This window comes from Panthera uncia, chromosome A2, assembly GCF_023721935.1.
Source record: "Panthera uncia isolate 11264 chromosome A2, Puncia_PCG_1.0, whole genome shotgun sequence".
Taxonomy (NCBI): Eukaryota; Metazoa; Chordata; class Mammalia; order Carnivora; family Felidae; genus Panthera; species Panthera uncia.
Genome location: NC_064816.1, coordinates 24,331,784 through 24,346,177, shown reverse-complemented (window position 1 = coordinate 24,346,177; position 14,394 = coordinate 24,331,784). Strand labels below are relative to the sequence as shown.

The 14,394-nt window shown below is 40.6% G+C and overlaps 1 protein-coding gene across 1 annotated transcript in view; it reads left to right on the top strand.

The window, feature by feature from the left end:
• The window catches only part of DNAH12 (dynein axonemal heavy chain 12), a 217,434-nt gene extending 203,968 nt beyond the window's left edge, over positions 1-13,466 (top strand). Inside the window, exons 68-73 of the mRNA XM_049640747.1 lie at positions 1,465-1,568; positions 3,167-3,371; positions 9,022-9,159; positions 9,601-9,692; positions 11,302-11,369; positions 13,188-13,466. Coding sequence (XP_049496704.1) covers positions 1,465-1,568; positions 3,167-3,371; positions 9,022-9,159; positions 9,601-9,692; positions 11,302-11,369; positions 13,188-13,378 — 798 coding nt within the window. The 3' untranslated portion in view covers positions 13,379-13,466. The remainder of the gene's footprint in view (positions 1-1,464; positions 1,569-3,166; positions 3,372-9,021; positions 9,160-9,600; positions 9,693-11,301; positions 11,370-13,187) is intronic.
• Positions 13,467-14,394: the final 928 nt, after the last annotated feature.

Genomic DNA, 14,394 nt, shown 5'->3' with positions numbered 1-14,394 from the left:
TGGGCTGACGGCTCGGAGCCTGGAGCCTGTTTCCGATTCTGTGTCTCCCTCTCTCTCTGCCCCTCCCCCGTTCATGCTCTGTCTCTCTCTGTCCCAAAAATAAATAAAAAACGTTGAAGAAATCAGACACTTGATAGTCTTCTCTCTCTATAACCTGGAACCCCGCTACAGTCACACATTAATTATTTGAAAGTGGGGTAAGCTAAGCTATTTGGAGCCACTTAATAACTGATTGAAAATAACCCTAAAACATAACCCTAAAACAGTTATGAAATGGAAAATCTGTTCTATCAGTGGAAAATGAGATTTGGCTTACAAAAGAAATCACATGGCTTTTCAGAAATCTGTATCTTCTGCAAAGTGCCATAGCCTATAGTAAAGAGCATGGGCTTTACAGTTAGAGACCTGTGGGTTTAAACAAATCACCTTTTGGCTGTGTGCCCTTGGGCAGTTATTTAACCTCTCTGTACAGTTGACCCTTGAACAACACAGGTTTGAACTGCACAGATACACTTACATGTGAATTTATTTTTATAAATACAGCACGGTAATATGTTTCTTCCCTTAAGATGTTCTTAATATTTTCTTTCTAGCTTCCTTTATTGCAAGAATACAGTATAGAATACATATGACATACAAAATATGTGTTGACTGTTTATGTTAGTGGTAAGGCTTCCAGTCAATAGTAGGTTATTAGTAACTAAGTTTTTGGAGGGGCACCTGGGTGGCTCAGTCGGTTGGGTGTCCAACTTCAGCTCAGGTCATGATCTCACAGTCCATGGGTTCAAGTCCCACGTCAGGCTCTGGGCTGACAGCTCAGAGCCTGGAGCATGCTTCGGATTCTGTGTCTCCCTCTCTCTGTGCGCCTTTCCTGCTCATGCTCTGTCTGTGTGTCTCTCTTTCAAAAATAAACAAATATCAAAAAGAATTTTTTTAATTAAAAAAAGTTTTTGGGGGTGCCTGTGTGGCTCAGTCGGTTGAGCGTCCAACTTCAGCTCAGGTCATGATCTCACAGTCTGTGAGTTCGAGCCCCGCATCAGGCTCTGTGCTGACAGCTCAGAGCCTGGAGTCTGCTTTGGATTCTGTGTCTCCCGCTCTCTGCTCCTCTCCCGCTTGTGATCTGTCTCTGTCTCAAAAATAAAAACATTAAAAAAAAAGTTTTTGGAGAGTTGAATTTATACATGGAGTTTTGACTATATGGGGGGGGGGGTGTGGAGTCGGTGCCCTAACCTGCACTGTTCAGGGGTTAACTGTACTTGAATATCCTCATCTGTATAATGGAGATGATAATGGCCACCTGAGAGTGTAAGGTAAAGGTGAAATGAGATAATGTATGGGAAGCAGCTAGCACAATGCTCAGCCCACAGTAACTGCCTCATGTTAGCTATTAGTGATAGGACAGCTGAATGAAGTGAATTATCCATTCTGAGTCTAATACGTGACCTTCCAAATCCACTCTCTTAGCTACCGAATGATTTCAACATTGAAACAGCACTATTGAAGTATCCTGTGAGCTATGAAGAGAGCATGAATACTGTGTTAGTACAAGAAATGGAAAGATTTAACAAGTAAGGATCTCTACCCTTGTGGGTTCAGAAGACAACCAAACCAAGTTGATAAAAAAAAAAAAAAGACACACATTAAAATTTTAAGAAAAAATTATCCAAACCTGCCATTTTCTTAGGATCCACTCCTACTCTTTAAAGTTGTATCATCTTCCGCCACAGAAGCGAGGTATCCTTTAGAATGCAAAAATGATGATGGAAATGAGATCTATTTTTACTTACACGTGAATTTATTTTTGTGAAATTTATGTGAAAATATTCATTCATCATAATTTTTCATCCATCCTTTACTAGTCTCCTTAGGAACTCAGGACCAAATGAATATTAATTGAGCCTGTATGTAGTTACCTCTTTTGTCATTGTTCCACCATGTGACACATGCACCCTCCCTTTTCTTCCTGAGTCCAACCTAGGTTGATTAGGTACCCCATGATAGCAAACAAATTTTTGCTTTGAATTTTTTAAATGTTTATTTATGTATCTTGAAAGAGGGAGAAAGAGAGAGAAAGGAAGAGTGAGGGAGGGGCAGAGAGAGAGAGGAAAAAAGAATCCCAAGCAGGTTCCACACTGTTAGCACAGAGCCTAACATGGGGCTCAAACTCATGAACCATGAGATCATGACCTGGGCTGAAATCAAGAGTCAGACCCTTAACTGACTAAGCCACCCAGGTGCCCCTTTGAATTTTTTTCACTGAATTTTCTACAGTACAATACAGCTTAAGGGATGGAGAAATTGTTTTGGTCATGAATTTTCTAAGATGTTTTCAAGTTTATTTGGGTTTCAGGATTTGCTGACATTTAAAAACATATTAAAACACTATGATGCCTTAGTTCAGTATTTTTTATTTAAAGACCATACATGTTTATATGTACTACCATATTATCTCCTGTTGCTTAGGCTTCTAGCCTAAAACCCTTACTTCAGGTATATTTATGGTGTTCTCAGCAGTTTGGGCCTATGTGAGAAGCAAAGTCTTTGCAAGCATATCAGTGAATATATGCTTTATGCTTTAATGCATCATTTCACAAATGTCAGCCTTTGCATTACACGTTTATAACTCTTCCATATTTTCATGCCATCTGGACCATCATTTACCTAATATTTTCCCCCAAATCATCCTCTGCTTAAATTAGCCTGGTCTTAAGCCATAACACCCAGAAAACAACAATTTTGATATGCTGTTTGGTACCATTTTCTGTATTACGTAATGATTAAAATGAAAAAGTTTCATCCAGGCGTGCATGGGTGGCTCAGTCGGTTAAGCATCCAACTCTTGATATCGGCTCAAGTCATGATCTCACAGTTTGTGAGCTCAAACCCTGCATCGGGCTCTGCACTGACAGTGTGGAGCCTGCTTAGGATTCTCTCTCCCCCTCTCTCTGCCTCTCTCATGCTCTCTCTCTCTCTTTCAAAATAAATAAACTTAAAAAAAGGTTCATCCAAGTATCACCTAAAAGTACCTTCCATTACCAAGAGGGAGGTGAGTACATTCGGGGAAACACTCCCATAAAGCCATGAGTGAGATTTCTTTTTCTGGAAAAACAGTATGTTGATATTTACCAGCGTATGTACAATGATAATGTGATTCTTTTCTTTGCAGTTTAATTAGAACTATACGCAATACTCTACGGAACCTTGAAAAAGCTATCAAAGGTTTGGTCGTAATGGATTCTGCACTGGAGGCACTCTCTGGCAGTTTGCTTGTTGGAAAGGTTCCAGAAATATGGGCTGCACGATCATATCCAAGTCTTAAACCCCTAGGAAGTTACATCACAGATTTTCTAGCCCGGTTGAACTTTTTACAGGTAAAGGATTGTGTGTGTGTGTGTGTGTGTGTGTGTGTGTGTGTGTAATTTTAGTTTTTGGTTGACTGGGGAGAGATTAGAAAACACTCTGGTCACTTCGGTGTCTCTGGGTTGAATGGAATGTGGTTAGTGGTTTCATGGTAATCTAACCAAAATTTTAGAATGTTAAAAATTATACATATTTCAAAGTACTCAGTAGAAAATTAAAATTTTACTTTACATAGTCCAAGTAAAATGTGACATATTTTTTTAATGTTCTAAGTTTGGGGCACCTGGGTGGCTCAGTTGGTTGAATGTCTGACTTCAGCTCAGGTCATGATCTCACAGTTCATGAGTTCAAGCCCCGCATTGGCCTCACTGCTGTCAGCACAGAGCCTGCTTGGGATTTTCTCTTTCCCTCTCTCTCTGCCCCTCCCCTACTCATGCTCTCCCTCTCAAAAATAAACAAAACATGGGAAAAAAAAAAAAAGGTTCTAAGTCTGTGGTTCTCTGAGACCACATACTTGGTCTTGTAGTTTTAATACTGGGGGTAAATCTCAAAAAAGAGCCTGAGATATGGATTTACCAATAATTGGCCACTGTCTTAAAATTCATGCTTCTTATCCCTTATCTCATAAAACCAGGGAAACGTTGAATGCTTTTAAGTCTCCACCCTCCATCCCAAAATACACATATAAAGGATGTTCAGGGCACTATTTCTCTTCCTTAGCTCCTTGGCTTGCCCCCATTGTATGGTTAATATTTATGTGGGGTTAATATTTATGTGGGTTAATATTTATGAGAGTTGGGGAGAGCCCCAAAAACACTTTTTGGAAATTCAAATTAGGTATATGACCTTTCCCTGTTAAGTTGCCTTTTTTTTTCTTTTTTTGGGGGGGGAGGGGCAGAGAGAGAGAGAGAGAGAGAGAGAGAGAGCGGGCGGATCTCAAGCAGGCTCCACACCCAGCACGGAACCAGACTTGGGGCTTGATCTCACAACCGACAGTGAGATCATGACTTGAGCCAAAATCAAGAGGTGGACACTTAACCGACTGAGTCACCCAGGTGTCCCTAGTTGCCTTTTTATTACAGAAGAGCTTTATTTGTTTCACTGTAGAAGCTAATCATAAAATAGCCAGTGCTTGTGAGGATGTGGAGAGAGAAGCTTTCTCATATACCCCTTTTTAATTTTTACCAATTGAATAGATTGATAATATCTTATTACTTCGCTTTATTTTTATTTTTATTTTTTTATTTTTTGGTAACTGGTGAGCTTGTGTTTCTTTTGGTGTGTGTGCTTACCATTTGTATTTTCTCCTATGAATCGCCCCTTCATCTCCTTCCTAGGCCCATTTTTCTTTTAAACTATTTCTTAAAAATTAATTTATAGGAGCTGGTTGTATAGATTTTACATTTAACAAAAGAAACAGTCTACATTGGGGTTGTCAGTGTTCAGGCTCTAGAAGAGTTGCCACATAATGGTTTTCTCATCCATAAAATGTTTAATTTTACCTCATAGGGTAACAGTCCATGGTATGTGGTAAGAATTCAGTAAAAGTGGACTGTTCTTTGGTAAAATCATAAATTGTTGAACTTTATCAAATGCCTTTTCAGCATTTATTGCTAATGATGTGATTTTTTCCCCCTCTTTAGCTTATTATTGCATTGAACTATTCACTAGATTTCCAAGTGGAAAATCATCCTTGCGTTTCTAGAAAAATTCCTCTTGTTCAGTGAATCCTTATTTGTTTGGTCAGTGGATCTTCATTCTTTTAATGCTGTAATCAATTCCATTTGGATATTTTTAGGGTTTTTGATATTTTAGGGTTTTGATTTTTAGGGTTTTGATATTACCTAATCAGCCAGAAAAATTATTTAATTGTATCCCCAACAATAGTGAATAAGAGGGCCTGTTTCTCAGATATATGTTGTTTTTTATCTTTGCTAATTTGATAGGTAAACTGTGTCTACTAGGTGAATCCTGGCCACATGTACAACATGTCTTCTTCAGAGTTCCTCCTGTGTGGACCTGCCTCTTCCCATCTCTTATCAACAGCATTTGCCTTAGGGGCACCTGGTGGCTCAGTCGGCTAAGCATCCAGTTTTGGCTCAGGTCATGATCTCACGGCTTGTGAGTTCGAGCCCTGTGTTGGGCTCTGTGCTGACAGCTCAGAACCTGGAGGCTTCTATGGATTCTGTGTCTCCCTCTCTCTTTCTGCCCCTCCCCTGCTCACCCTCTGTCTCTCTCTCTCAAAAATAAATACTAAAAAAAAAAATAAAGAAAAAAAAGGCATTTGCCTTGTAATTAATCATATCCTCCCCTTGTCACAGTCTTCCTTTTTTTTTATACTCCAGTTCATTTCCCAAGCTTTTTTTGGAACTGCTTGCACTTTCCATATACTGCTTCTTCCTGAAGGGCATTCAAGAGCCATTACCTTGTTCTTTCAGAGGGGTCCTGGCATGGTGCCAGCAGGGATAGTCTCCAGGACAAATTCCTTTTGTTGTTGATGTGAAGTTCATGTCCAACTCCCTACTTCCTGAAATCTGGATTTTCCCTTGGAATCATTCCATTCGAATGAGTAAGAAAGACCTCACTCTATTATCAGGCACCTTTATCATCCTTCGCCACATGCCTCCCTCTGAATGGATCTGTCCCCATTGTCCTCTTACCCTTAGAGAAGCCATTCAGTTTTCCTCTTACCTTTCTTTCTCCTGGACTCTTTTTTTTAAAGGTTTATTTATTTTGAGAGAGACAGAGTACAAGCAGAGGAGAGGCGGGGGGGGGGGGGGGGCAGACAGAGGATCTGAAGCACGCTCTGTGCTGACACCAGAGAACCCAATGCAGAGCTTGAACCCACAAACCATGAGATCAATGACCTGAGCCAAAGTCAGACACTTAACCAACTGAGCCACCCAGGCTCCCCCTCTCCTGGAGTCTTGACTTCATCTCCTAATGCTTCTTAATTAAGCAAATGAGTCATCTGGAGTTTCTGTCTTTTCCTCATTTCTCTATCACCATTTACCCTATTTATCTTCCCTTTCTCCTTCTTGTGCTTTTTATTTTTTTTTTTCTAAGTGTTTCACACACTGGTTATACTCTCAGTTAAATCCTGGATCTGACACTTAGTGACTGTGTGACTTGGGGCAAGATATTACTCATCTTTCTGCACTCCAGTTTCCTTGTCTGTAAAATGGGAGGAATAACTCATGGAGTTATTTTGTGGACTAAATGAGGTGATGCATGTCAAGTGCTTAGCACAATGCCTGGCAAGCACTAAGCATCCAGTAAATGGTAGCTAATTCAGAAACTCTGTACAAGTCACTGACCCAGACACTCATGACATTCTTGGCTAAATGAAGCCCTGGAGTGAGCCAGGGAATTTTCTATACACTTGCCTTCTGGGTTCTTACAGCTTTCTTGCGCACAGTGCTGGATCTGCCTAGCTTGTGTCCTTGTCAAGCCCCGCCTCTTTCTCTACCTCTTCTTGATTTGGTAGCTTGGACTATTGCAACATCTCCAGCAGTGGTTTGTTCTCTTCCTCCCAGGAAGCAAAGCTGGCTTCTTCCCACAGTGCACTGCTCGCTCAGAGACAAAGTTCATTTTATTGATTCATCTGTTCTCTCAACTAATGTGAACTGAGACCCATTTTGTCCAAAACATCTTGTTGTGTGCTTTGTGAGATAAAAAGGCAATGACAACGTAAGCCCTGCCTTCAAGTTGCCAATAGCCTACAGGGGGATAAGCTATGTATCTAAGAAAAAACAAACCAACCACGAATATAATAGAGTAAGGGATGTGTCATAGCAGATCAACTTGTAAAATGCTCTGGGAATTCAAAGGGAGAGAGTTCTTCTAGCTCAGGAAAGCAGGGTTTGTTTATTGGATGAAGAAGCATTTGAGCCAGGTCTAAACTATGAGAGGTTTCAGACACTGTAAAAAAAGGAAAAGAACTTAGAGATTGCTGAGCAACGAAAGGCACTGTATCATTTAGAATTGATTCTGTTGCAAAATTTGACATATACAAAAATAAAGTTTATTACCTCAGTAATTGAAAAATCCAGGGGGCCAAGTGGCTCCAGGAAGGAGGTGATCTGGGGTGCAAAATAGGTCCTGGATTCTTGCACCTCATTTCCTGGCTCCATTTCTCTGAGGGTTGACTCCATTCTCAGGTAGGTTCTCATGTGATGATAGCAAAACAGCAGCAGCAACTCTGGCCTCACATCCACACAACTTCAAATAGCTGAGCAGCTTTTCCCCAAAAGTCCTAGCAAGAGTCTCCACATCTCTGTCTTTGCCTGGGTCACATGTCCATTCCTGTATCAATCACTATGACTGGGGGGGTATCATTGGCCAGGCAGGAATCACATGCCCACCCCAGGAAGTGGAGTTCCTGCACCAGAAGGGCTTGGGTTGAGAGTATAGAAAGGTTCTTCTTCCAGAAGGATGGAAGAGTAGTGTCACTTTAAGACAAGCAGAAAATACAACAGATGTCCACCCAATGCAGAGAAAAGACCAGCACATAGTGTAGTCTGGTTACAATGTAAGATGCTTGAAGAAGAATTGTTTATTTTTATTTTTTTTAATATAATTTGTCAAATTGTTTTCCATACAACACCCAGTGCTCATCCCAACAAGTGCCCTCCTCCCTGCCCATCACCCACTTTCCCCTCTCCCCCACCCCCCATCTACCCTTAGTTTGTTCTCTGTATTTAAGAATCTCTTATGGTTTGCCTCCTTCCCTCTCTGTAACTTTTTTTTCCCCTTCCCCTCCCCCATGGTCTTCTGTTAAGGGATCAAGCTGGGGGGCGGGGGTGGTGCCTGGATGGCTCAGTCAACTGAGCATCCGACTCTTGGTTTTGGCTCAGGTTATGATGTCATGGCTCATGAGTTCAAGCCCCTCGTCAGGCTCTGCACTCACAGCACAGAGCCTGCTTGGGAGTCCCTCCCTCCCTCTCTCTCTGCCCCTCCCCACTTGCGTGCACACTCTCTGTCTCAAAATAAATAAATAAACATAAAAATTTTAAAAAGGAATCAAGCTGGAAATACAATTTGGGGCTAGATTATGAAGTATGTTAAATAGGAGACTAAGGTGCTTAGACTTTAATTTGGTAGAGTAGTAGCAGATTACTGAAGAATTATGCAAGATGCTAAATCCAATCCAAACCATGCATGGTGAGGTATACTCTGGAAACATTACTCTAGATGTACTGAGCAGAGAGAGGGGAGAAGTGAGAAGACGTGCACATCGATACAGAAAAAAGACAATGGACATCTGAACTGAAGTAAGCGTGGAGGCAGGGGGGAGTCCAGAGTTTTAAGGAGCTGGAATCAACACTGTCATATACTGCATGAGATATCTGAAGATGGTTGCTTTTGAGTGGGAGTAAGTCACACATCCCCAAATAATTTACTCTCAGCTCTTTTTAGATTTGAACCTTTCAAACTTTGTGTTATTGAGGTTAATGTTAAAATTAGTTTGAATTATCCAAGAAGAGTGACTATAAGGGAAAAGAGGTAGAAGGCCAAGGTAGGTTGCATGTTTGTGTCGGGGAAGAGAGTCCTGTGGTGGAAAGTGTGGACAACACACAAACCAGCATCAGGAATTACAGATCAGGTGGTGCTCGTGTGAGTCTGGAAATGAACATAGTGCATTGTGTTTTCCCCTTCCAGGACTGGTATACTTCAGGAAAACCTTGTGTGTTTTGGCTCTCAGGATTCTTTTTCACCCAAGCCTTTCTCACTGGAGCGATGCAGAATTATGCCAGAAAATATACCATCCCTATTGATTTACTAGGATATGAATTTGAGGTACAAAACCCCCTAAATTCCACAGTATATCATTATTTCAAAATCATGTAGTTAATCAAGGAAGATATGCAGAATTCATATTTTTATGGTCCATTATAAATGACTTCTTTCCATTCTTTGTGTTTCATGAAGAAAGTATATGTTTGCCTTGCTACGTCTGATAGGACTTAGATATATATCTCCATTTTTAACTCAGATCATCTAATGCTGCTCTCCGGTTTCAGCAAAAACATGAGGTACAATAAAAAGTGATAAAATGCTTGAAAAAGAACTGTATTATACATTTTGACACTTACACTCCTACTGAAAAATTTATAGTTTCACAACCTATCGTATAGTCGCGTTTCCCTGAGTATGTTCTGAAAATTGAGCAGATGTTTTCCTTCTGAGACAAAGTTGTCTGGGGAAGAGACCGTTACTAGCATGTGCCTCTCCCTTCAGGTTATTCCTTCAGATACATCTGAGACGGCGCCAGAGGACGGCGTTTACATCCACGGGTTATATCTTGATGGAGCACGCTGGTCCCGAACAAGGTCAGGGCTTTCAACTACCGAGACTTCTTCATTGCAGATGAATAAGTAAAACACTGCTTCCCACCCACCCCACCCCTGCAACAAAAAGGGCTCTTCTAGGGACTATGGCAAGTAAAAAATAATATCAGAATCCTTGCCATAAATCATTACTCAGGCTGGGGCAATTGATAAGTGAGTATTTTTAGGTCCTGAAGAATTTTTAGTTAACATTTCAATGGTCTTATGACTAGAAAAGTTAGTTGAAATTATTTCTTACTTCTTCTGTTTTAGGACTGTTACCTTCCATTTTGTAATGCGCAGGAGCACCTAACTTTTGATCATTTCACAGTTAGAATGAACTTCCCATTTCTGTTAGTGCAGGAAAACTTTCTCTTATATGACAAAATAAATAAATATTTAAAATAAATACTGCATTTCCAGCTTAGGAAACCAAGCATTGCTATTCTTTTTAAAATGCATAGCGGTGGGGGGCCTTGGTGGCTCAGTCAGTTAAGCGCCTGGCTCTTGACTTCAGCTCAGGTCATGATCTCACAGAGTTCAAGCTCCACATCGGGCTCTCTGTTGTCAGCGTGCAGCTCACTTCGGATCCTCTGTCTCCCTCTCTCTCTCTCTGCACCTCTTCTGCACTCTCACTCTGTCTCAAAAATAAATAAAATTAAAAAAAATAAGATACATAGGGGTAAGAGAGAAGGGGAGAGACTATTTCCCTTGGAGCCCTGCTCTTTATCAGTCCGTTAATAAGCATAACCCTCTATTTCCAGGGTCAGGGCTAGGCTTTGCTCTCAAGGGAGGGTTGAATGTTGAGACCCAGAAAATCGCTTGAGGAGGAGCAGGAAGGAGTTCCTTTATATTATTACAAAGATAATTCCAAGACTGAGCTCTGATGCAGACTTAGCTGCACCTAGTTCATTTGGTTATTTCTCTCTTCCTTTTTTTTTTTTTTTAGGTTTATTTTGAAAGAGAGAGAGAGAGAAAGAGAGAGAGATTCCCAAGCAGGCTTTGTACTGTTAGCATGGAGCTCTATGCAGGGCTCGATCTCACAACCGTGAGATCATGACCTGAGCTGAAATCAAGAGTCAGACGCTTAACCAACTAAGCCACTGATGCACACCTCTCCATTTTTATCATTTAACTTACATAGATGAATATATATATTCATCTTTTCTCCTGTCCCTCCCTTCCTTCCCTCCCTCCTTTTCTCAAACAAATAAATAAACAATATAGCACAGGGAAAAGAAGACAGGTTTACTAGACAGGCAGATGTACGTTTGAATCCTGACTCTGGCACTTAAGAGCTGTGTTACTATGAGAAAACTGTTCAACCTCTCTGAGCCTTCACTGTTCACCTGTGTGTGGAAAAGGAAGGGGACAAGATCATGGTGATGATCAAATGTGATAGGATAGTGTGTGCTTCATGGATGGTACTTAAAAAGCGGCAAGAATTGGTATTTGTCCATTGTTGTTCATTGCTTCCTCCTTGGTTTTGTTTTATATTTCTTTCTCTGCACATTTCTAGTCCTCTCTTGTATTAAAAGCCAATATCTCAGTAGCAATTTCTAGAAGCAAATTTCATCTTATTTCTAATAAATGTTTCCATTTCTCTTCACAGTGGATTGCTTGCCGAGCAACATCCCAAACTTCTCTTTGACCTGATGCCCATCATATGGATAAAACCAAGTAAATATACTCCTAACAAAATTTGTTAGAGTTTTAGGGAGGATAATAATAGACATTTTTTAATGGCTCCCCCAAATAAGTCTCTGCTCAAATCTATTAAGACTTTGTTCAGTTACAATAAATAGTGGCTTAGGGGCACCTGGGTGGCTCAGTTGGTTAAGTGTCTGACTTCTGCTCAGGTCATGATCTCACAGCTCGTGAGTTTAAGCCCTGCATCGGGCTCTGTACTGACAGCTCAGAGCCTGGAGCCTGCTTTGGATTCTGTGTCTCCTTCTTTCTCTCTGCCCCTCCCCCACCATGCTCTGTCTCTGTCTCTCAAAAATGAATAAACATTAAAAAAATTTTAAGAAGATGCAGTACACACACACACACACACACTGGAGTATTACTCGGCAATCAAAAAGAATGAAGTCTTGCCATTTGCAACTACGTGGATGGAACTAGAGGGTATTATGCTAAGTGAAATTAGTCAGAGAAAGACAAATATCATATGACTTCACTCATATGAGAACTTTAAGACACAGAACAGATGAACATAAGGGAAGGGAAGCAAAAGTAATATAAAAACAGGGAGGGGACAAAACATAAAAGACTCTTAAATGTGGATAACAGAGGGTTGCTGGAGAGGTTGTGGCAGGGGGGATGGGCTAAATTGTTAAGGGGCTTAAGGAATCTACTCCTGAAATCATTGTTGCACCATGTGCTAACCAACTTGGGTGTAAATGATAAAAAATAAACTGTAGAAAGAAAAAAAAATTTTAGTGACTTACTGTTTACATTGGGAATATATTATTCCTGTTTTGTGTTGCATTCATATTATTTCAGGAATATCATTCTGCCTTTTTGCTCTTATCCCAAGGGATGTAACATTTTCTCTGCCCTCCCCCACTTCTACTTTTCCAGAGGCCAGGGCTTCCCATCAATATTTTGATTCTGAACTGCCTTTGTACACCTCTCAGAGACACGTAGGCTTGACTCCAGCCAGTGGCTAGAATCTTCTGGCTACAAGAAACTCTTTGGCCTAGGAACCAGACAGGTGCCCACAGGCATAGATGTTGCAAGTCACAGGTGGGAAGGCCGGGGAAGCCAACTCTGCCCTCCTGGGAAAGACTCGCTCCTTCCCTCCTCTGGCCATCATTTTCCCACAAGTCTGAACAAATGAGGCTCATTCTTTTGTTTTTTCTTCTCTAGGTTTTTTTGTCCTCAGATAACTATCAATGGAAGCATGTCCAAATCATCCACAATCACCACTGAGCCCATTAAATATTTTTATTAACACAGTTCAATTATAAGTATGAGAAATGTGGCCTTAGTTTAGGAAGACTCCTAATATCTCATATCTGGCTTTTCAAGGATAATATATAGATTCTTTCTGTGAGTAGGTAAGTGTTGGTGTGTTTTTCTTAAGAACAACCTGCTGAAAGCAAACAGTAAGTTCTGCTTCTTCTGATTTATGCGTTTCTTGTATTAGGGCTGTAAGCAGCGGGGTCCCTATGTCTGCTGCATTACATGTGCTGGATTTTAGTACTTATTCCCTACCTTCTCCTCCTCTCCCAGGTCCTCTGGAGTGTTTTCATGCCAGCTAAGTCATCAGAACTTAGAATCGATTCCTGTCCTCTAGCCCTAGAATCATGCCCTGTATGAAATCACTTGTCTTGTTTCACAGCCATAATTATATCCCAACTGTAAACAACAATAACAGCATTGAAGTGTTCAAATATCATAATCATGATCTTAGATTTAGTGAAAAGAGTTGTTCTTTTAGTACCAATGGCTGTTTTCCCTTTAGCAAATTAGTGTATTTCTTTCTTTTCCAAGCTAAAAAGACTGAGATTGTGAAGTCGAATGCCTACACCTGTCCCCTTTACAAGACAAGTGAACGTAAAGGAACTCTCTCCACAACAGGACATTCTACCAACTTTGTTATTGCAATGTTGTTAAAGACAGACCAACCCACTCAACACTGGATCAAGCGTGGGGTTGCCTTGCTTTGTCAACTGGATGACTAAATTGGACAAACTTAAGAAAACATCTGAAAGAAGTAAAAAAGAAAATCTATGTCGTCTTCACTTCAAAATACATATGTTATGAAATCAAGTATCTTTGTGTCCTTCTTTTAAATGGTTTTTGCACTGTTCTCCTCCCTGGTGTACCACTCTTGACTGTAATACAGCCTTCTAGAAAACATTAAGAGAAATGTTTCTTGAAAGCACATGAAAAGTCTTTGAGGGGCACCTGGGTGACTCGGTTGGGTGTCCGACTCTTGATTTCAGCTCAGGTCACAACCTAACGGTTTGTGAGTTTGAGCCCCATGTTGGGCTCTGTGCTGATGGTGTGGAGCCTGCTTGAGATTCTCTCTCTCTCTCCTTGTCTCTCTGCCCCTCCCCTACTTGCACTCTCTCAAAATAAACTTTTTTTAAAAATTTCTCTATTTTTATAATTGAAAGTAAATGTCATATAAGGAATCGCCTTATATTTAATTGCTTTTTAAAAATTATTGCTATTATTGGGGCGCCTGGGTGGCGCAGTCGGTTGAGCGTCCGACTTCAGCCAGGTCACGATCTCGCGGTCCGTGAGTTCGAGCCCCGCGTCAGGCTCTGGGCTGATGGCTCGGAGCCTGGAGCCTGTTTCTGATTCTGTGTCTCCCTCTCTCTCTGCCCCTCCCCCGTTCATGCTCTGTCTCTCTCTGTCCCAAAAAAATAAATAAAAAACGTTGAAAAAAAAAAATTAAAAAAAAAATTATTGCTATTATTAATTTCATAGGGGAAAGCATGTGACAGGAAATTTTAAAACTCAATAAATGAACTTTTTTTTTTAAAAGAAAGAAAAATCCTTGAAACTTTTGATATATATGTGAAAATCATATTTGGGGAAACTAGATAAAACTTTTAAATTTTTTAACAATGTTTTTATTCATTTTTTGAGAGAATCTGGAGCAGGCTCCAGGCTCTGAGCTATCAGCACAGAGCCCGATGCAGGGCTCATACCCACACACCGCGAGATCATGACCCGAACTGAAGTCAGC